Raw genomic sequence first — 22,443 nt, 5'->3', positions numbered from 1 at the left:
AACACAATGAAAGAAAATAGCACTCTTTGTTTCCTTCTGTGCCATCTTGCAGGTAAAGTTAGTAAGATTCCTGATGTAAAAAAGTGAAAACCCTCCCACATTAGGATGTTTTCACTGCTGCACTTTGGGGCTGGTTTCTATTCAAATGTGGGTCAGGGGTGAGGAAGCTAACGTCATAAGCTTGCAACATGGCGTCCCGAAGGCTGTGAGATGAGCAAGAGGATGGTAAAGACCGCTTGAGAACGACCATACCGATGTAAGAAGGTATTTAAAATGAATTCTTTCCTTTTGCCGCGGCGTGTAAATGTTTGTCGGAGCCGTATTTCTGTCGTTTTTTGATCGGATCGTTTCCTACCACCCACTGCAAGAATCGCAGAGGTTTTCGCTGTTACGCTGGTGTTTTTTTCCACGGCGTGCCAACAAAAAGGGGCTCTACCAGCCTGCTTGGCAAGCCGAGGATTCCCACATTATTTGTTCGAACATATCGCGGTCTCTGCCCAAACCTGTAACAATGCGCCGTTTGCGAACGATGTGCTCCTTTTATATTTTTAATTAGGCGTCGTGAGCTTACGAGAGATGTCCCACAGGACGAGTGTGTACCAAAGAATTACCAGGTTGGCAAAGCACATCAGGGGGACAGAAAGGGTCCACGGACGGCACGTCGCTACGTGGTATATGAACGCTAAAACGTTTCTACTCTTCACCTCATTTTCTCAGTTTTGCAGTCCAACGTGTTCAGTGAGTTGTTTACAAAATTGCAAGCTGATTAGTTGAATCTTTCTTTAAAACCAATCGCTTTCGCGTAAGCAGAGCAGATCTCTTCAGCTGGTATTGAATTGCACTTTGTGTGGTAAATGGAGCGGGGCAGATTCTGTGGATTTTGCGCATGTTTTTTTTTGCGCAATCAGCTGATAGTCTTTGAGATGTTTGTAGATAGTATGGTACCACTTGTTTATTGTTTATATGTAGGTTAAGCCACTTTGGTCTTATGTGAGGCACATTAAAATCATTTAACTGGAGTGTCTTGCAAATATACCCATTAAAATGTTGGATGCATGCAGAGCCTGGTTTGAAACGTTGCTTTTTAAACGTCGATTCTAGCGATGCAGTGGGGTGTACGTTTTAGAAGCACTATAGGTGCGCTGGTGCTACCAGAGCTACCATCTTTGTAATCAGCTACAGCGTTGGTGTCACGTTACACTCTGACCTATAACTGCACTGTTTTATAGAAACACTGTTACACTGTCGTTGATTTCTGTCAGTAAATAAGCATCCTCATTTTTTTTTTTTTAAAAAGGCGGAAAAAAATCACACCAGTACGTTAATTACTTCATCATTAACTTAAAGTAAGCCAATAAAACAATGCATGTACTCGGGTGTGAAGGCGGCTCTGCTCCTCATGATTACTGCTGTTAAAGTACCAAGGGGCATGGCGATAAGAAGGCACAAGAATGCCAGTAATGTGCGTTTCCTCGACTGGCTGCTGTTAACCAAAGTGTAGTTCTGTGGAAACATTTCCACTTTAATTAACAGTTGACGAAATGTACTTACCCCCTTGTAAAACGGCTGTAGAAAAATGGTCAGTTGTCTCATATTTTGCCAGTTGGTAGGGAAACGAATGTCTTTCATTTTACACATGATAAAATTATTTTGCACACATTTCCAGTAGCTCAGCTGCACATTAACTGTTTGTTTCTGCGATCATTGGTGTGAATTCATTTCAAGTTGGCATTGTTATCATTTTTTTCAAGCTCTTGCTTTGATAGTAGAGTAAAGGTAAGATAAAATCCAACTGTTTTCATGGCTTCTTTTTCTGGTTAGAGTTGCAGGGGACTGCAGCCTGTAATAAAAAGATTACATATAGGTGTAGCGCTCAGCTGCTCTGTCTGCCAACCTCAAAATTTGGCTGGAGGGGTAGCTTAGGTGTGTTTTTCAACAACACACCTAAAAGCTGTATTGTTAAGAACGGGACACATGCAAATGTGTATTGCACTTTATAATCCAATTTGGAAAAGCCTCTAAAGGAGAAATGGGACTCCTGGCTGTTATGCCTGAAGCACTTGATGATATCAGCACAGTAAAAGCACAGTGCTTTGATGAGTGAACTGCTTAATCCATTGTGTTTAAACCAGTCCATCTCATAAACCTTGAAGAAACTGAGTGAGACTATTGATCGCTTTACTTTTATAGAGTTGATCAAGTTTTACGCTGAAAATGGATTATGTGGGCAAGCTGGTCTCTCCAGTAAATCCTGTAAAATATTGTACAGTAACCGCTGTACTTTTTGATGCTTTTGTCAAATGAACATTTTAGGTCAGAGATCAAGTAGCAAGGGTCAAACAAATAAAAAATGACCAAGTCAAGTGGTCAGTGTGACTAGTTTCATTGATTACTATGGACTGCAGAGTGTGGCCTGGAGGGTAATTTGAGGTCTGTGTGTGTGCCTCATGATCGGCCAGTTGGTCTTGTCCTTTCTCTTTCTCAGCACACACATAGTGTATTGGATGCAGGCTTACAGCAGCATGTATGGGCAGTGCAATACAGTAAGAAGGCTACTTAGGCTATATGTGCTGACATGTTGGATGGGGACTTATAGATTGTTCTGGGCTATTGTATCTATGTGTAGCTGTCTGTTCTATTTGGTGGTTGCCTGTTCAGAGGCTGTTTGGTTTGTTCAGTGGATAAAGCACCTCGGGACAGGGTTGTTGTTGTTCTTTAAGAAGAAGAATGTGGAATGTAGTGCTGATAGCCAGAAGGTTGCGCAGTGTTTAACGGCTGAAGGAGGAGGGGGGGCTGGCAGGTCTGTAAAACCTTGGACCATACAAGATCTCTTACTCGCCCAACATGATGTCCTCAGTCAAAGCATTAGATATCAGGTCATGTGGGTTGGGGGTTGTTGTCTCGCAAGACAGAGGTCACTTTATCATACCAATCATATGTTCAGTTGTCGGTGAAGTGGCTGATTACTGCGCTTTTAGTGAGGGCACGCACTGTGATGTATGTGGGCACCAGTTACTAAACAGGATTGCTGGTGAAGGTCTCAGTGTTTATTTAGTTTTTTTCCTGAGGACATTCTAGATGAACACGATACTCAAGACACAGCAGAGATGCAAAGTTATTCATATTAAATCCATGGCAGCAGGAGAAAATGGTAGTTGGAACTCTTTCAGTGCATAAAGCAGATTCAGGTTTCATGTTTCAAATGAGAGTTTAACAAAGTCCTTTTTCAGCAATGAAAACTGTTACATATAGCCTCATCTTAAATTCCATTACCTCCAACTGCCAGATACTAAATGAACTAGTACTTTTCTGGTGTTTCTGACCACTCACAGCAGCGTTCCCATTATAAGCTATAGCCTCTCATTCACACAGATTCATATGGCACTCGATCCAATGCATACAGACACACACACTCACAAAACTGGGGATCGACTCACAGACCTGATTAGCAGACAGTAAGTGTTACCTCCTGGTAAAGAAATGAGTTAATACTGCATGTAAAGAAATTTAGACATAACCAATAGATACATCAGCTAGTTTGAATTTTTTTTTTTTTTTATAAGACTATCATCTTAGTCAAAATCAGTCCCTTACAGTTACAAAGAAATAAACCACTTATATGTAGACTTTAAATCTCTCTTTTTAATCTGTGTTTTTGCGTTTTAACCCGTACTAACAAGAGAAACATCAAGTTTAATAACAAACGAATGTCTCTATAAATATAAGAGAAATGTACTATGCAAAATCTACTCATGACATTTTTCTTCTAGCGCTGTATTTTTAGTCTTGCACTTGCATCTACACCCCACGTTTACAAAACAGCTGAAAAACTAGAGTTACTAAATCATCTCATTAAATGAGTTGATGACAATTTATAAAATAAAAATTCATCTGGCACTGGTTGCTGTTGTTTTATTAGCTAAGATTACCTCCAGATATCATTCATACCACAGAATAAATTGATTCATTTCCCATTTTAAAGGTATGTGGTAAGGAAAAAAGGATTTAATCTCATTTTTTTTCAAAAAATCAGCAAACTTCTCCTCCTCCTTTTCCCTGGTGTTACACGACAATCTATGGTCTGAATGCCAGCATAGCTGTGTAAGGTTTTAGGATGTACACATGTGGCCACAGCTTTCTGATCGGTGATAAACAGAATGAGGTTCTTGTCATTCCACTGCACTGTGGGCAGGAGTTGTTTATCTTGCTTAACTATTGAACTCCTCACTGGAAGTGTTCACCCAAACTGTCAGGGTACTGTAGTTCACATACATACTATAATCATGCACCTGTTCACCCAGCAGTCCAGCAGTTCTGAAAAACGGAATGTTCCAAAAACAGGACAGAACCGATTTGACCTATTGAGCTTTTTCTAATAGCAGGATATGTCCTCTGCAGCTTTTCTGAAAAGATTACATCCAGAATGGATCCAGCACTAGATGCACTTAAAAATCTACCACTGAGCCTGCAAGTTTAGGCAGGCTATTTCAAGAAATGACTGAAGCTAGTGACTTTATGTCATCTTTACCTTCTATATTCTGTCTTATGCCTGCATTGCCAACTTGCCTAAAAGACTTGATCTTACTACAAGTGAATGATTTTATTTTATTTTTTAATTAAACTGTAAAAAGGTTTTAGATTGAAGGTTGTGGTTTTTTTTTTTTTCGTTGTTTATTGTGTAAATCTGAAGCTTTTTCTGAATCTAACCAAGTTGAGTTTTGTGGAGCCTTTGCTGTAATGTGATTTCTGAAACTTTATGGAAACAGGAGAGACCTGATTTTTGGATCATGTATATGCCTAACAGATGTTCTAAATGAAGTTTTAAATGTGTGTGCGTGATAGAGTAATGCAGTGTAAAGGCCGTGTAGCAGGATGAAAAAACAAAACAACGTGCGTCTTTGTAACCAATCAAATGAGACTAAAATGGAAATGATTATGTTAATTTGCATGACTAACTAGCATTACATATCACCTGTAATAAAATACTGTGAGCTGCCCTGCTGCACAGCTCTGCTAAGAAAAGAATTTAATTCATTGTCAGAAATGGTTTAGAGCAACCTGATAAATCTTCAATGTGTTTCGTATGTAGCTCACATGTAATGTCTGTTAAGAGCATACATAGTAGTTAGCTTTTTTTTTTTTTTTTTTTTTTAAATTAACTGTTTACTTTAATCTCATTTTATTATGAGCTGTCCTTCCACAGCTGGTCCTTGCTGTACCCATGAGTCCTGCATGGACCAGCCTTACCCATGCAGCAGTGTCAGCCATGTTGAAATGGCTCAGAGGTGGTTGCTTGGTGTTTGTATTTCAAACTGGCTTTGTACCATCCCCCCCAACCCCTCCCCCACTCTCTCTGCCCACCAGCATACTCTGTTTGTGTGTGTGCACACACAACACATGCACACATCTAACACACACACACACACACACACACACACACACAGTGAGGCCTTTTGCTCCTGCCCTTGATTGCCTCTCATTCTGTGTCTACTTCAATCGTTCCTACCTATCTGTCTCTACCACTGATCCTTTTATGCAGGTTCTGATGTTGTGTGATGGCAGTTCTACAAACCCAGTACTAGGGCTGGGCCATATTATACCGTTCACGGTAATACCGTTATAATGTTAGGCAACGATAGGAAAATGAAATATCGCGATAGAATGGGAGTAAAACGCGCATGCGCAGTGCCTTTGTTTTCATACGCACATGGCCGATTGTTGAGTGAAACTGATGAACCAGAATTGGTTTGTAAAAATGGTGCAACTTCCGTGATGTGGAACTGGTTTGGTGTTTGTCCGTCAGATACACAACAAAGCACATTTTTTTGCAGAACATGCAAGCGGCCGTTGTTATTGTCATATTTGTCAGACTAAGATGCTCTTAAATCTGGGAGTAATCTGGGTCCTAAACTCCGTATACTTCAGGTCAAACAACACTGCAGCATCACTTAGAGTTAAAAACTGTCTAAATTCTTTCATCTTTAATAAAACGATCAGCATTGCTGCTTTACCAGGTGTAACTATAAAGTTTAACTTCCAGGCATCCATGAAAACAAAAGTTATTACATTTAACGGAGTTAGAAGTTAGCAGGAAGCTAGCGGAAGTTAGCTCGCTAGTTTCGCTAGTTACCTAAGCATGATATTGCATGTTCTGACTGAGAGTTTTCTGAAAAAAATCAAACGTACAGCTCTGCTATCACTTCCAACATAAATGAAGACAGGAAACTAAACAGCAGTGACGTTTGTAGGGTTACTGAAGTTGGGCTAGCTGGTATATAATGATGTGCTACGTGATCGCTAGCGACACAGCTATGTTAGCATAACATAAACAGTGAAGCTGGAGGACGAACACTAACACTTTTCCACTTATAAAAGTGAACGTGAAGGTTCTTCATGGTTAGAGACAAATGCAGTCGCATGGCAGGATGCTGTAAACGGACCAAACTTCAGTCAGGAGAACAACTGAGATAATCCATCCACAATACGAGGTTAGTCATTAATATACTGCAACAACATGGGAATAGAGCAGCTGCCAGAGAATTCAACATTAATGAAACAATGGTACAGAAGTGGAGGAAGCAAGAAGAATGAGTTTAATAAAGTTTGATTTATCTGACTGCTTTGTTTCGCTTAATGTGCCATATAATCCCGTGCACCTTATGGTCCAAAAAATACGTACTGCACACTGCAGTTTAATGTTGCAAAGCACCTCTTTTTAACTTCAGTGGATATTATACATGGTTATGCTCAGGATATGTCAGCCCATTTCTACTGGAAATGCCTTTTGGTTAAACTTTCAGCAAGGAATTTGCATTTGCACTGTTACATTTTTATAAAGCTTTAATGTACATAAAAACCAGCTTCTTGTTTAAGTGAAAATAAATGGAAGGTTGTCTTTTTGCGCTAGTAATGTTGTGGAGTTGTATTTTGTCTCGCATCAATTATATCGTCAGTTATATCGTTATCGCAAATTTTCAAATATATATATCGTGATAAATATTTTTGGCCATATCGCCCTGCTCTACCCAGTACTATCTCTTGCTTAAATGAATCTCTGTGAAAGAAGCCCCAATTAAACAAAAGTTGCATGTAAAATCCTGGTCAATCCTGATTTCTATTGGTTGTTAGCAGATGACCTTTCACAGCAGTAGGGTGTGTTTTGTTATTGCACCACAGGACTTTGGCTCACCTCTGCCTTCTCTTGGCTTTTTTACTCTGTGTTCAGGAGATTAGTGCCACAGCTCTCTGTCACCTTTGCTACATGAACACCGACTTGCTGTTGGATCTATATGCGCTGGAAAATTGTAAGCAGAAACAGGGGTGGTAAATAAAGTCAAACCTGATCATCCAAATTTCAGGTGTAACCAGTTTTAATTCAAAGGTTGACATTAATTCAGTGCCCAGGGCTCTTTGACTCGTTCTACTTTACAATCTGCACACGCGTGCATGAGCCTTGCCGTGTTTGTGAGTTGTGTGTAAACCTCTCTTCTCATCTCCTGATCATCAGGCTCCTGACACAAGTCAAGGTTGAGGATAAGTAGCAGGGCGCTTTGTTTCTTGTCTTTTTTTTTTAAGATGAGTTTGCCCCTATCATTATGTCATAGTTTTTGAAGAGGTTACACTGCAGGGAATGGTAAGCTGATCCACTGTGTGTGCTCAAAGACAACAACCTCCCTGGGCTGAATTTAGTTGGTATGTTGTAGGGTGTTCAGCCAGAGAGAGAAGTCTTTCTTACAGCCCTTCTAAACCAGCTATCATGCTTTCTCTCCAATGAGCTACCAGCCTTTTTGTGTAGGGCTTAAAACTATGGTGATCGAACCCTGCAGACTGCTTTCTAACTTACTAATATTATCCATAGAAACTAGTCTTTTGGCATGCTGGAAATAGTATTATTTTTTTGCTGTTTTTGTCAGTTGATACATCATCCCTGACTCTAACTGCGGAGTTAAACGGGAACAATGGTGTGGTTTGTAGTATTGAAATGTTTCTAGGTGGAAAGGGTGCCATGCAGTCACACTTGGAGCTACATTCATGGTGCAGGCCTCTCTGTCCCCTGTGGTATCATGCCTCTTTTTCCTGGGCAGCATCGTTGGAAGGTGAGCCGGGCCTACACGTGTCCTACCCTAGCTGCATATAGATCAGCCATAATCCATTAGCGGCTCCCTGGAATCCAGCCGGCACAGCACAGCAATGGAGGGGCCAGGGGGAGAGGGTAGCTGGGTGGGTGATGGAGGGGAGGAAAGGGAGACAACGAGGGATGAGAGGTGGAGGGTGATGGGGGAGGGCTTTTTTTTTTTCTTTCTTTCTTTCTTTTTTTTTCTCTCCTGAACTGGCTTCTCTACTGTGAGCCCAGCCCCCTTTTATGTTGGTCCGCTGGAAAAGCCTCTTGAATCCCCCCATAAAGCCTGCAGAGGTGTGCGTGCGTGTGTGTGTATGTTAAGAGAGAGACTTGATATATGGCTTCCTGGCTGGCATCACAGTAGAGGCCCTTCTTTCTCTAGTAGCCCTCTTCTCCATTACCGCCTGCAGGGCTGAGTGCCGTAAACTCCCCTAGCTTGTTGTACGATTAACACATCTGGGTTGTGCTTTTCAGAATAGCTCATTATGATTTACATTGGGGACAGGACAGTGAGCTGTTCCTGGGATGTGTCTGCATGCCCGGTGAAAGGCTGGTGAGGGCTGGAAGATAAAGAGAAAGGAGAGGTACAGAGGAGAAACGGGGGAGGGGAAGAAGATCGTGAGTAGAAGTGTCAAAGCAGAGGAGGCAAGCCCAGGCCTGGACCTGGGGGTAATGATCACTTCAGCTGATTGTATCAGCTAGTCTGTGACAGAGTCAGCTTGGCTACATACCGGATACACTCAGCACTCTTTACCAGGTTAAAATTTTAACCTTCTTGTTCTTTGATGGTGTTTAATTTTGACTATAATAATGGGTGGTCATTACCATCCTTAACAAGTCTCTTATGTCTAGTGTGCCATCTTCTTTAGTGGTACTTTGTTTTTCTCTGTAGTATTTGAAGGGATACTGGAGGGCCTTAGCCAGGATATGTATGTCTTTGTTTAACGCTGTGATGGACTCCTTAGTTGTGCTTACTTACTGTGCAGTTTAAAACTATTTTAAACAGATACAGTTACTTGAATTTTAACTTATGCTTTTGCCCTGATGGCGTTTTGAGGACAATTGAGGATAATTCACATCTATTACAAACTGAAATATTCTTTAAAAGCTTTGCTTTGATCTAAGACCAGGTCAAATGCCAGTAGTAATGTGTCGTTATCAGTACCTGATATTTAGTTTGTTGCTTTCAGCTGTTCGTTGCCGTTTTTCCTGCTACTGCATATCTCATACCTACAGCATTATACAGAAGCTGTATGATTGTTGAAGTTAGGTTAAGGAGATGGTATACACAAGGAGAGAAATTCAGAATTTTTTTTGATAATGTGTGCTTTAATTTTACTAAAAGGTATCTAAGGGCATCATGCTTAAGATATATTAACCTAGAATAAGTTCAAGTTAAACTATAGAGCTAATGTAACTACCTCGGTCGATAGTTACTACGTATGTCATTAATATAGTTCGTTTTGGTCAATTCATATTATTGAATCAATATTAATATTGTCTCCTCTTTTACTGGTGTCTTAACTCTAGAATGTTTTTTTTAATCTGGTGATCTGTGCACAATATTGATATCAGCTGGTATTTTTGCCCATAGAGTCAGGATTTTGAGCACAAATTAAACCATGTTATTGTTTATTTACAGTAAAAATTATTTTTTTTATTTTTTTATTCAAATGTTGATTCATCCACTGTTTGAGATGTGCACACTGCAATCACTAAACAACATGCAGATCCATTTCAACCCTTGGTGCTGGGTGTTTTTAAATGTGATTTCAAAGCTCTTGCTTGGCACTTAAAATGGCAATTTCTACATGTGTTTGACTTGAATTAAACATTTCTTTGTCTTAGATTGTAATCTCTTGTAGTATGGCATACCCTGTTGTGGTTATTGAAAATTTGTGTTGTCTAAGCTTGCCTGTGGCTTTGAGGGAACGTTAAACATGGACAGACTGCTGCCTCAACCAAATCATACCACTGATATTGCCCTCAGAAGTTTTGCATCTATTGCATTAACACAAAATGTGTGTTTGTAGAGAAAACTAGAAATAGAAGTACTGTGGTGTGTACCATTAGGCCATCAGTATGTTGTTTAGCAGTGAATTGGATTCACTCGTCCTATTTCCATAAATAAGGGCCCCTCTGGAGGATCGAGTGGTGCTGTCCTTGCCTTGGGGCCACACCCTCCCCCTCCTCTCTTGCCCAAGCGCCTGTGTAGTTTTTCTTGCTCAGGTGTCACCTAATCCCCCCCCCCCAGCCCTGCTCTTCCACAGATCTCCAACCCCCAGACAATAGGGCAGGGCTGACATTACCATGACCTAATGGAGACTAGAGTTAGCTGAGTTTCCAGAGAGGGCATCCCATCGAAACTAGTTACTCTGGTGAGATAGTGGAATGAGGCAACTTAGGAAAGAAGTTACTTTACCCATTCTTGTCCTCCACCCCTACGACCTTTGTGCCAGATAAGTGGTAATGTGTACAGTCAGAACTTGATCCATGTAGGGTTACAGTTTGTTTAAAAAGAAAAGTCGGACACAGAGAAGGTTCCAGTTTCTAAGCAGCTGTGTGATTATATGGCATGCACTGCTAACAGTTTGCTAATTTCCCAGTGAGCTCAATTTTGCCATTAGAGAAGCGTTAGCTAAGCCTTTACAGCACATTGCTTATTCAGCCTTTTTTTCCCCCTCATCCACCGCCAATGCCACTAAATATTGATTTTTGCGTTATCTGTTAAGAAACACCACTCTTTATTTCTTTTCTCAATAACCCATTATTTTTATGTGGTTTCAGTGTAATAAAACTATTTTTTTTAATGTAATACTGATCATGTCCTTGTTTTGTTTCTTTCAGCTTGAGGTGGTGCACGTGTAGGAAGAGAGAGACGAGAGAGAGGGGAAAGAAGGGCGGAGGAAATGGAACTGCCAAATCATGCCAAACAACTGCTGCTGCAACTCAACCAACAGAGAGCCAAGGGCTTCCTGTGTGATGTTATCATTGTGGTGGAGAATGCTCTCTTCCGTGCCCACAAGAACATCCTGGCGGCAAGCAGCATCTACTTTAAATCTTTGGTCCTCCATGACAACCTCATCAACCTCGACACAGAGATGGTTAACCCCTCGGTATTCAGACAAGTTCTTGACTTCATCTACACTGGGAAGCTACTGTCCTCATCAGACCAGAGCAATGAGCAGAACTTCAGTGCCCTCTTAACTGCAGCCAGCTACCTCCAGCTCCACGACCTTGCTGCTCTGTGCAGAAAGAAGCTTAAGCGCAATGGTGGGAAACCCCTGCCAGGTAAACCCTCCACTCCAGGTCCCCTTAGCCGCTTGCGTCTAAACAACCAGCGGCTTTCCTCTTCTACCCCTACTGGCCACAATAACCACTATCCTCCAACCCTTTCCGATGCCGACCAGCCACAGCCAGATGAAGGCCTTCGGGACAAGCTCTCAGATGACGAGATGTTTGTTGGCACCTCTGGGAAGAACGGGAATGGGGGGAATGGAAGCAGTAATGGTAACCTCAGCAGCGGAGGAAGTGCGGGGGAACCGGACCTTGGACTAGACCTCTCCAAGAAGAGTCCACCCTCTGCGGGCACAGCCACAGATGCCCTCAGCCCACACAGCAACTCCCAAGGATCCCCTCAATCTGCCTCAGTATCGACAACCAACAGTGCCTCACTGGATGATTCGTCTACCACCTTGCCGGGTGCAGACACCTGCATCTCAGAGACCATGGACCTCAACTCCTCCTCTAAAACCTCAGAGGAAATCCAAAACCAGCCAGAGGGTCCTCCACCACAGAAAAAGTCCCGACAGGGAGCTCGAAAGAATGAATGGCCTAAGAGAGAGGCTTCAGGGTTGAAGTCTGAAGATCACAGCAGGCCCCTGGTTAATGGGGTAATTGTTGGTCCTAAAGATAGCCGCTCATCTGGGATTGGAGGTGGCAGTGGGAACAGCTTCACATCTGACCAGTCCTTCCAGTGTAAGGACGAGGAAGAAGGAGGAGAGAATGGCCAGGATCACAGTGAGGAAAGTGGTCAGAGTGATGGAGAGACTGCAGGAGGTGGAGGGGGAACTGCAGGGGGGCACCACAGCGCCAACTATGTGTACAGGCAGGAAGGTTTTGAGCCAGCATTTGGAGACAACCTCTATGTGTGTATTCCCTGTGGTAAGGGTTTCCCCAGTTCTGAACAGCTCAATGCTCATGTGGAGACGCATACTGAGGATGAGCTCTACATCAAAGAGGAGGGAGGAACCTTTGTGAAAGAGGAAGATGAGGAGGAGGCCGAGGACCTTTCTGCCACTGTAGGTCCTTCTACCTTTGGTTCTGAAACGCGCCCGTTCAAGTGTACAGTGTGCAGTAAGAGCTACAAAGACCCAGCAACCCTGAGACAACATGAAAAGAGCCACTGGCTGACCAGGCCTTTCCCCTGCAACATCTGTGGCAAAATGTTCACCCAGAGGGGAACCATGACACGCCACATGCGTAGCCACCTCGGCCTGAAGCCATTTGCATGTGAAGAGTGTGGCATGCGCTTTACACGCCAGTACCGTCTGACAGAGCACATGCGTGTCCACTCTGGAGAGAAGCCGTATGAATGCCAGCTATGTGGGGGGAAGTTTACCCAGCAGCGCAACCTCATCAGTCACCTGAGAATGCACACCTCACCCTCTTAGAAATGCATCAAGCCAAAGAACTCTGGGAATAGAAAATACAAACCTTTTCTCCATCGCAAAAGCAAAGAAATGCACACATACACATAGTTCTACATATTAATCCAGTTTATGATGCCCTGGCTAAGTGAATGATGTAGCCGTTAGCCACAGTGTGCTCTTGGTGATGGTGGGATCTTGTTGATGCAAGGATTCAGTTGTTGTTTATATCGAACAACGTCTGCTCACCTCTCAGGAGCTCTAAAGGGACAGTTTACTGCTGTCTCTCTCCAAAGTCACAAAGCAATGGTGGAGTTGCATAACGTCTGGTCTGTTAAATGTGAATGTGGGTACTGATATAATGTCAAGCCTCTCACTTCATACCCTTCAGCAGCTTTTCTCTCTTCTACCTTTGAGTCTCTGAAGTTTTCAGATGACTCAAGAGTCCCCTGTGTACTCCAGTGCTACTTTGACCAAAAAAAACCACGTGCAAACAATACTGGCAATAATTCAGCAAAAAGATTATTTTAACCCTGACAGCTTTATATGCTTCGTTGTGTTGGTTGGTGATGGGTATCTGTATATAAAGCCCTTTTCAGACATGGGATATGTAACATTGCTCGCTACCCCAATCTGTTAAAGTGATGGCCTTCTGGCATACAGACATGATGACTTCTACATCCATATTTCTCACAGTTATACCGTCATAGATGTGAAGGTGATGAAGAGAGTTGCTAGATTTGGCAAAAAATCCCAATCATGATTATTTTGGTCAGTATTAAAAAATTTATTTATTTTGCACAGTTGTTTCCAAACGATTGTGTAAAATAAATCAAACTATACACAGTTTTTACAGAGGATTTCATTTAAATCGGAATATAATGTAAAATAATAAGGCTTGAAAAGAGTTGAGGTGGTGGGCCATTAGGAATAAAGAGCTCGAACTTTTGGCAAGGAGCAAAACTGTACTACTGTAAAGGAAAGCAGTGCACTCAGGAACACAATGTAAAATCTTAGAAACAAAAACAAACACAGAAAAGTAATTTTTTTTTTCTTTGCCAATTTTGTTTTTGTAGTTCTCTTTGCCACTGACACTAAGTGTGCCTGCTAAATAGTGCTGCTGCATGGGCTGTACGCCACCGCTTTCCCCCAGAAAGATCTCTCCTCAGGATTGGGAACAGCAAAACTGTATTAGAGAGTAATTGTTTTCATCTTACTACCACAAAGAAGCAGATCTGGTGGGATAAAATGCAGTTATGTGCATGTTATTGTTTTTCTTATGGGCTAAGCAACTCACATCTACGCAGGTGTTCAGTCACAATCTCATGTCTGCATGCATTCAGACTTCTGCTGTGTTAAAAGCTACACATAAACGGTATCTAATGCGAATTCTGTCACTACTTTTACAGAGAAGTAACTTGGTGTGCTCATTGAGGCACTCAGAAAACATGTCTGAAAGGGGCTTAAGAGGAGGGGTAACTGGGTTTGGGACCATCTCCATGCTTTAACTGGAAGTTCTTGAAAGAAGGTTCACGTTGGAGGACACTGATTTAAGTTTTTGTTTCACAGATGACAAACACTCAGTCTTCTCTACAGCTGTTTGCATTAATATAGAGAAGATTTTCATTGTTTTCAGATTTGCCTGCTAGTGCTCCCAGGAATGAAACCTGGTTGGACAGATGAACCCTTGAGGTACTTGTTTTTTGCTTAAACAACTTGTCATGTTTCAGTGAATGTTTAAACTGGAAGGTCTTGGGACTTTTCTTGTGGAGGGGAGGGATCTGGGTTGGGTTGGGGCAGGGCAGGGCGGGGCGGGTGGTTTCATGGGGATAAGGTGAAGAGGGTGTTTTTAGACTGAGCGTTATGTTCAGTGGGTACGTTTATTTTTCTGTCTGTATAGCTTTCCTCCCCTCAGAAAAAAGAAAAGTCTATTTATGTAGGCTTGTGACCTCTCTACCTCTGATTACTCTTACAAACTCTATGTTGATTAGTTGAAAGTTCCTATGTAATTAATTGTAAAAAGTGTGTAGATTATGGTAAGTTTTTATCTAATGCTTTAACCTGCCCATCTCTCAACACAGGTTTTTAATGCTTATAGATTTTTCACATTAATATTGTTTTTAGCTGTTGTTTGTACTTGTCAGATATAGCTTTTGGGTGCCCTGTTCATTGTGGCTCCACTTCAAAGTGTACTGTAGCTTCCAGCCTGGAGCAACTAGTGCTTAGTTGGTTAGTTTAGATATATAGAGTTCCAAAGATCTTATGAATGTTGAGGAGAACAGAGCTAACTAACAAACTTTGCTAGACAAGTTCATAACCAAAGTTTTTAAAAAGATGTACTTAAGATATATAGCATACTAAATTATTTCACTTTTGATTTCTTTTTGCTGTATAAAACAAATTATGAATTATATTCAAAGTCCAGAGAAAGAAATCCACTCTTTTGATGGAGTTTTTGGCCAATGACTGACAAAGGGTCTTGTGGATTGCAAGGAAAGCTTGTGCTGATTGGTGGGCTGGTATGACGTAAACTTTACCACCCAAAAAAATTGGTAAAGTTTATTTAAAAAAAAAACAAAACAAAAACATGTTCCCTGAACATGTTTTCTGTTTCCTTTTCATTTATATCCAGAGTCCTTATCACTTTATATTCCATGACTTTAAAAACAGGACTTGATGACATTTTATGTGTTCTGTTCAGACCAAAAAAGAAAAAAGAAAAAAAAAAGAGAAAATATAATCAGAATTTTAATGTGAAGTTCAACTTAATTGTTTTGGTTTTGTTTTTTTGTGAGCCAGACATGTGAAAACTTGTAATAAGAAGGGAGAAGCAGAGATGCACTGGACAGCTGGACAACTCGCTGGTCTCTTGCGGCATCCTTTTGTTCCTGATTGTATTCCATTATATCACAGAATTAGTTTTAACTTATTTTTAAACTATTTCAAGCTTTACCTCATTGTAAACAATGACAAGTTGAGAATGGCCCCCCGTTGTCTCTTCTGTTTCACTCAAACCTGTCCAGTGTATCGCCTCTTAACAGTTAATGTAGAGTATGAACCCTCACTACAAGTTTGGTTTTTTTTTTTTTTTTTTATAGGCATTCCTCTGTTATGTTGGTTTACCTGTCCTCATGATTATTTTTTTTGTAATTCCTTTTCGTCCTCATGTTATGGTCTGTGAAATGTTTGATTATTATAGGGATGCAGCTACAGTTACACAAACATCACTACCGTTTTAAGGTACCTGCGTCTTGGGCTCCCAGACTTGTTACTTATGTTGGATGTTGGTGTCTTGTTGTTAGGCAGTTGCTGTTTAGTGATTGCATGGTACATCTGAATTTTTCACACTCCTCGATCCCCACCCACCCATTCCTAGATCCACAAACGTGTTATTTATCGCCTGATACATTGTTGCTTGTGACCTCTTCTAGCCGAAGAGGGAGTCCACAATGCATTGCCTTCAAACGTTGTTGTACTCGCAGCCCTTACTGCAGTACAGTGTAATGTCTGTAATGCAAAAGGTGTTTTGTACTACACGATCTCTAGCCATCTCTGCAAAGGTTTTTGCAGCTGCATTTGAATGCTTGCTTGTTCGACGTAACGAAGAAAAAAAAAAAGGAAAAAAAAAACATACTACGAACTCCAAACTGTGACCATGCTACTATTACTACTATTATTACTACTATTACTACTACTATTCAAATACTTCAGGGATTGTTCTGCATCTGTGAATGCAGACTCTCAGCTACATTTGTAAAATATAGCATTGTATCAATTTCTCTGTATTTTGATCATGGGAAAAGCAAAACACTAGTTTCATATTTAAGACAAACAGGGGGCTACTTTTTTTCAACTAACACAAAAAGCCTTGACAAAGGTGAGGCAGCTCAAAACAAGTCTACGTTTTAGTTAGTAACACACTATGTTCAGAAATAGTTGCAACGTTGTACAAAGAACTAAGAAGAAAAGGAGAGGAAAAAAAAAAGCTCATACCCAAATCCACAAACTATTTTTTAAACCAAAGCACATTTGAATGATTATGGAACCATGTGTGGCTCTAAAAAGAAACATATGTATTTATCTCATTGTTTACATAAACTTTTACAGTTTTACAGACCTCAGTCGAGGCTCGGCCAGTTAGGGAGATGGTTTTGTGTGCGTTATCATTTTTTCTTTTCTTTTTTTTTGTGAAAGATGCTTTTCCACAGAGGTTGCTGCCAAAACAAAAGCATAGCGTTAAACATGGAGTGAACTACTGCATATTCAATTAAGGGGAGGGTGTGTGGTTTTAGGGGCACTCCCCACCCCTCCCCTCCCTGCCAGCTGGCTTTGGGATGACCCTGCGCCCCAATCCTCCTGCCCTCTGGCCTGTCTTCAGATGGGACCACAGAAAGTGTGTTTGGGGGGGGGGGGGGCTGTGCATCCTTGACGTATTAATCAAAAGGCATTGTTAGTCAGGGTCTTTAGCTCAATGTTTGTCTCTTTGTTTACCCAAATACACTCGAGGAATACCTCTGCTGCTTGGGTCTCTTAATATGTAGGTGTGGGTGAATGATGCTTGAATATTTTGGGTTGTTTTCGTAGTCCGACGTGGTACATCTCTTATGCTGGCGGTTCTTGAAACCTATCTGGAGAATGTAGCTTTGATTTGTTCACTGCATGTAAACAAGCCTATCTGGTAGTCTTAACTGTGAATGTTATTGTCAGTTTTCTGCTTTTATGATGTTGTTTTGAAACTTTTTTTTAAAGCTGCCTGTGTTCTGTGGGTAAAAGCAGCACAAAACTCTGGCTGGCTGAGCCTCAAAGAAAGTTGGTGCAAACACTTATTGACAGTGTTCTTATTTTTTTTTTTTTTTTTAAATCAAATGTCTATTGTCAGTGATGAATGTATTTATTTCTGGGCCTGCCCTCACCTTTTTCAAAGAATTTGCTCAGTGTGTGAGACTGAGGTGGAGGCAGGACCCCCCCCCCCCTTTTTTTTGTTTTGTTTTTTTGTTTTGAGGATTTCAAGCTGAGAATCAAAACTAAGACACAAGACATAGCCATTAACCACAATCTGTGAAGCTGACCTTATTTGTGGGAGAATCGAATTTCTTTTCTTTGTTTCGCGTCCTTTTTTTATTTTTTATTTTTTTTTACTCAAAAACAAAATGGTCTATGGCATTAATTATCTGCTCTGTAATACCTGACAGTCTGTAGGGTTTTTAGTTCAAGTAAGTCACTATGGGTGTTTTATTTTATTTTTATTACATTTCTTTTGCCCATTTGTTCTTGAGGTCTCACTGAATGACTGCACACCAGTGGAAGTAAACCCTGTGTGTGCGTGTGTGTGTGTGTGTGTGTGTGTTTCTGTGGACACAGACAGGACGCTGTCCCTGCCTGTGCAGCGCAGAGGCTACTGTATCTTTTCGAGCTTGCTTTCCCTGGGTGTTGCCATCCTGCTGACATTTTATGTATATTTTAAACAAACAAACAAACACACAGCAGAAATGTGCACGTAACCCACAGATCTCTCCTCTCAGCCGTCGTTTTCCTCTCAACCATTGTTACATTTCTTCTATTAAACCACTTGCCGCTACTCCTTTTTTTTTTTTTTTTTTTAAATCTAACTACATAATGTTTTTAGTATCTGTAAGTTTAACATCAGAGGATTTTTAGAAACGTTGAATACGATAGCTTTACTAAGTGCACTTTGTATGTTTTTCAAGGTCTTTGGGAAAACCCAGATGCTCTCCCATCAGTTCCGATTTAACTGACGGTTTATTCTTTCTTTCTCTTCTTACCTCATCTATGTTGCTGTGTTTGTTGAGCTACCATATCAATATGCAGTTGCTTTTGTTTTTTAAAAAAAAAAGCTTTAAAGTGACATATTCAAAGCGGGAAACTCACCAGAGAGACCGTACTTGGCTTTAAACTTCCAAGTTTCCATCTCATTTTTCGTCGTCATTAACTTCTGCCATCCTCTCCAGGCATTTTCTCTAGTAGAGGGGCTGGTCTGTCTAGATATTATGGAGATTCTTCTTCTTACCTTGACAGACTTAACCAAAGCCACTTTTAAAATGGCCTCCAGTGCCATTAAACCCTGTTTATTAGCTTTATTGTCCCTTGCTTTATCTCACACGCACACGAGACCCTGGCTTTAGCCTGTTGACCCTGTGTTATTTCGGTTACCACACAGTGGACTTTATCTCGCTCCTTGCTGAATTTTTCAGTATTTACTGTACTTTCTGTGACTAATAAACTGAACACACCAAATTACCTCAAAGCTTGTGTTTACAGAAATGCACTCTCTTGCCATTACCTTTAGACTTCTTGTTTTTCTGCCGTCCTTCTGTAACAAGAATATCCTGTTTTTGAAGTAAAGTTTCCAGCAGCGTATTTTCATCCATAACTGTTAATTTATGTTTATTAATTTTTAAAGGCACGTTGTCACCTTCATGTGCACTACATTAATGGAAAGACATAATTAGCTGCTAAGAAATACTGAAGAGTCGATTAGTGGAGTTGCCCATAAAGCGGGCGTATTGACCCTTTCTCTTAGGTTTTCTTCGGGAACAGCCTCTCAATAATGGATCAAGATCCATGGCCTGAGAGGCTCGCGACTGGACATGTAGGGACTTTGGTCATAAATAATTAAAGGGCAAGAAGGCCTCCCCCTTGGCAAACACACTTCACATGCAAAAGTGTATATGCCCAGGTACACTTCAGCAAGCATGTGCATAAACCTTCACCAATGTAAACACACGTTCTACCGTCTGGACTTCTAACATGCTCATACACTAGTGTTTAACGTGAGATTCTCTCACCTTTTGTGGCTTTTGGCAGCACCCAGGCTGGGCTCTCTTTCTCTCTGTCTTTATCTCCACTCCTCAGAGAGCTCTTATTCAGGTCAGAGCCACAACCGTGTGCAGCGGCGTGGCTCGCAAACTCAAAGTGTCATAAAGTGTAATACAGCTGACCTCAGCACTCATAACCTTGCAGTCTTAATGTACAGCAGTGAGGAAAAATAAACTGTTATTTTATGATCTTTTCATTAAAAGCTTGATTGAAAACCAAGACTGTGTTTGAGTTATACTTCATCTTTTTTGGCTTCCTCTCTTAAGAAGTTTCTGCTGCCGTGTTGGCGTAAGTGATCCTGTTCATAGATCATAATCTCCCAGGCTAACATCTCCCTTCAGGTATTCCTACACCGTTCGCTTTACCTTAGATAAATTATGTATATTCGACAGACATGTCGAAGTCAGTGAATGACGTGAGGTCTAGCTTATTCCTTCGAAATGAAAACCTGTTGGCAGCTTCCCTCTCAGATTATAGTTAGAAACCCAGAACCGGTAAAGTGAAGAAGAGAACGGAGTGAAAAAAGCCCCACTATAATTATTAATTAATTGCAGCTCACAACATTAATTGGTGGACATCTTTTCACTTGAAATTCCTACCTTTTCTCACCATTTTCTTGCATCTGTGAACCTTTCATTTTGGTGACAGAGATTGTCAGACCTCTTGTGTAGCTGATACATTGCTATCTGCATTTGTAGTTTTCTGCTACCTCAGTTGTTTCTGGTGGAGCACTGAGAGGAAAGAAGGGTGTTATGTGGTAACAGGAAATGTCTCTTGAGGAGAAATGCCAACCACAGGAAGACTCTAGTTTCAGCATGTGGTCACAGGAAAACTTTCCTGATCACCAACTCAAAGATATAAATAACAGTTGTTAACAACTTAACAGGTACTCTCTAAAGCCCCAGGTCAGGGTTCACTTTCTTGCCAATACTTCACATGAAAAGACTGACCATGATGCCTGTGCAACACTAACAATGCAATATTAATATCAGTAAGCAAAAAATATATAAACATAGTATTGAGGAATTAGGGTTTAATTTCCTGCCAGGACCGCATTGTGACCTGTAGGCACCCTACCCCTCCATTCTTTCATGGGTGTTTCCCCATCATGTCGAGCTTCTGCATTTAGGACACACCCAGCCTTGATAAACTGGGTGAGTCTTGTTCAGCCTGTTTACAGCCCCTTTAACAATGTCTCTTTCTCGTATTACTTTCATGCAATGAACATTCCTGGCACCAAAGGTCTTCTAGCCTGCCCATCACTTACACTGGAAGTGTGATAGATCACACATTCTCACTGACCCACCCTCTTCAGGTATGCAGATGAGCTCCTCAAAGTGCTTTGTCTATGTGGTTTTTCCCACTACCTTCCTTCTGTTCTCTTTCCCCTTGTTCCCAATAGCAAGTCCATAATCTCACTTTCCCCTTATCTATTTTGCCTTAGTGTTTCTTGTGATCTGGGCTCAGGTCAGAGTAGGGAGCTGGCACATTTATTTATCCTCTGTGCCATTAGTATTGCACTGTGCCCCTCGAGGTGTCACATGCTAAATGACCCTGAATGGGGGTCGCTGAGAAACAATGGCCCTGGTGTCGATAGCCCTACCCAGCCCTCCCCCATCAGAGCCCCTCTCTCCACTAACATCAGCGCCAAGCTAACACAATAGTGATATCAGAGGGGGGTTGATGGGTACAGAGTGGACCTTACCCACAGAAAAGATTGGATGGAGGGCTTGTCTGCCAGCCAGGGGTCATTCATGTTGAGTGCAGTTTTGGCTCCTTGAAAACAGTCTGGCACCTCTGCTGAATACAATGCTTTTTTAGTTGGTTTATTTATTGGGGAACAGCAAAGAGAGACATTCACAAAAATGCCCCCCACTTCTCCCCAGTTTTTCTTATCTAGTGGGTCTGCGAGCATGAGTGGAATTTACCAGGGTCTGCCCAGGTGGGTCCAGACTTGCCTCTGCTTGTCTGGGATGGCTTTCTATAATCTGAGGAATGTGGATGAGAGTTGACTGGCTTGCCCATGTTGAGCCATGGAAATGGACAATGTCTGTTATAAATTGTATACACACTAAGCCACACACAAAACCTACGCCTAACTCTATCTCCACTGCCAGATGACCTTCTGGTCTGAATGCTGATACTAAGCAGATGAATGGACTGTAGTCCTGCCCCAGTCCCTAGCTTTGTTTAAAGTTCAATGTCCAGAATAGATTCGCTTTTTTGAGAACTTATTCAATCATATATTGGTGATCTTGCTGAAAGTCATATGAGAACACCATAGACTGCATATGTAAGAAAGGCATAACCATTGTTACGTGACCTTTGGCTGTTGCCATGTTTGCTTTCTGGAGCCAAAAGTGACCATAATAAGATGGGAGGGTGCAGTGCTCAGTTATCAGCTTAAGGCTGGTGAGCTTGGTTAGCAAGCTGTAACCATAAACTGTGTGGGTGTGGCGCATAGATATGAAACCTGCTAATCAGTGCTAAGTAACAGGCTAAACAGTTGAATCTAACTGTAGCTCATACGTTCAACTATAAAAAGGTTAAAACGATCAGTTCAGTGTTTGTTTGTTCTTTGCACTTTTACCTTATCTTATTTTTTTCAGACCCAGAGGTTGCTGCTTTTACCACCAGTGTATCTGCAAAGTACGTATAAGGTAACTGTGAGGAGTTATAACCACTCCTACATCTACTTTATTCACCTCCTGCTGCAGTCTGAGGTCGATCCCAGAACTTAATGGTAAAAGGTTTAGAAACTTCACACACTGCCTAATTTCTTTCACCATGTTTCATGTCTGCACCTTTTTTTTTCAAATTTAATTTTATTTATTTATT

The 22,443-nt window shown here is 41.3% G+C and overlaps 1 protein-coding gene across 2 annotated transcripts; it reads left to right on the top strand.

The window, feature by feature from the left end:
• The first annotated feature begins 193 nt into the window (after nt 1–193).
• Nucleotides 194–14,534, top strand: hic2 (hypermethylated in cancer 2). Of its 2 annotated transcripts, none has more exons than XM_085475964.1 (2): nt 194–256; nt 10,967–14,534. In XM_085475964.1, exon 2 carries the CDS (start codon nt 11,029–11,031, stop codon nt 12,790–12,792), a length of 1,764 nt encoding a protein of 587 aa, XP_085332090.1. In that variant the 5' UTR covers nt 194–256; nt 10,967–11,028; the 3' UTR covers nt 12,793–14,534. The 2 variants fall into 2 exon arrangements, with proteins under 2 accessions (XP_085332090.1, XP_085332089.1); XM_085475963.1 differs by having other exon boundaries at nt 194–264.
• Nucleotides 14,535–22,443: the final 7,909 nt, after the last annotated feature.

The sequence above is a fragment of the Copadichromis virginalis genome, linkage group LG12, assembly GCF_057382275.1.
Source record: "Copadichromis virginalis isolate Kocher_CV1m ecotype Utaka linkage group LG12, C_Virginalis_male_GT1.1, whole genome shotgun sequence".
Taxonomy (NCBI): domain Eukaryota; kingdom Metazoa; phylum Chordata; class Actinopteri; order Cichliformes; family Cichlidae; genus Copadichromis; species Copadichromis virginalis.
This window is presented reverse-complemented; position numbering and strand designations above follow the sequence as displayed.

What these genes read in the sequence shown, in the direction of transcription:
- hic2 (XM_085475964.1), top strand. Translation starts at nt 11,029, where the DNA reads ATGGAACTGCCAAATCATGCCAAACAACTGCTGCTGCAACTCAACCAA.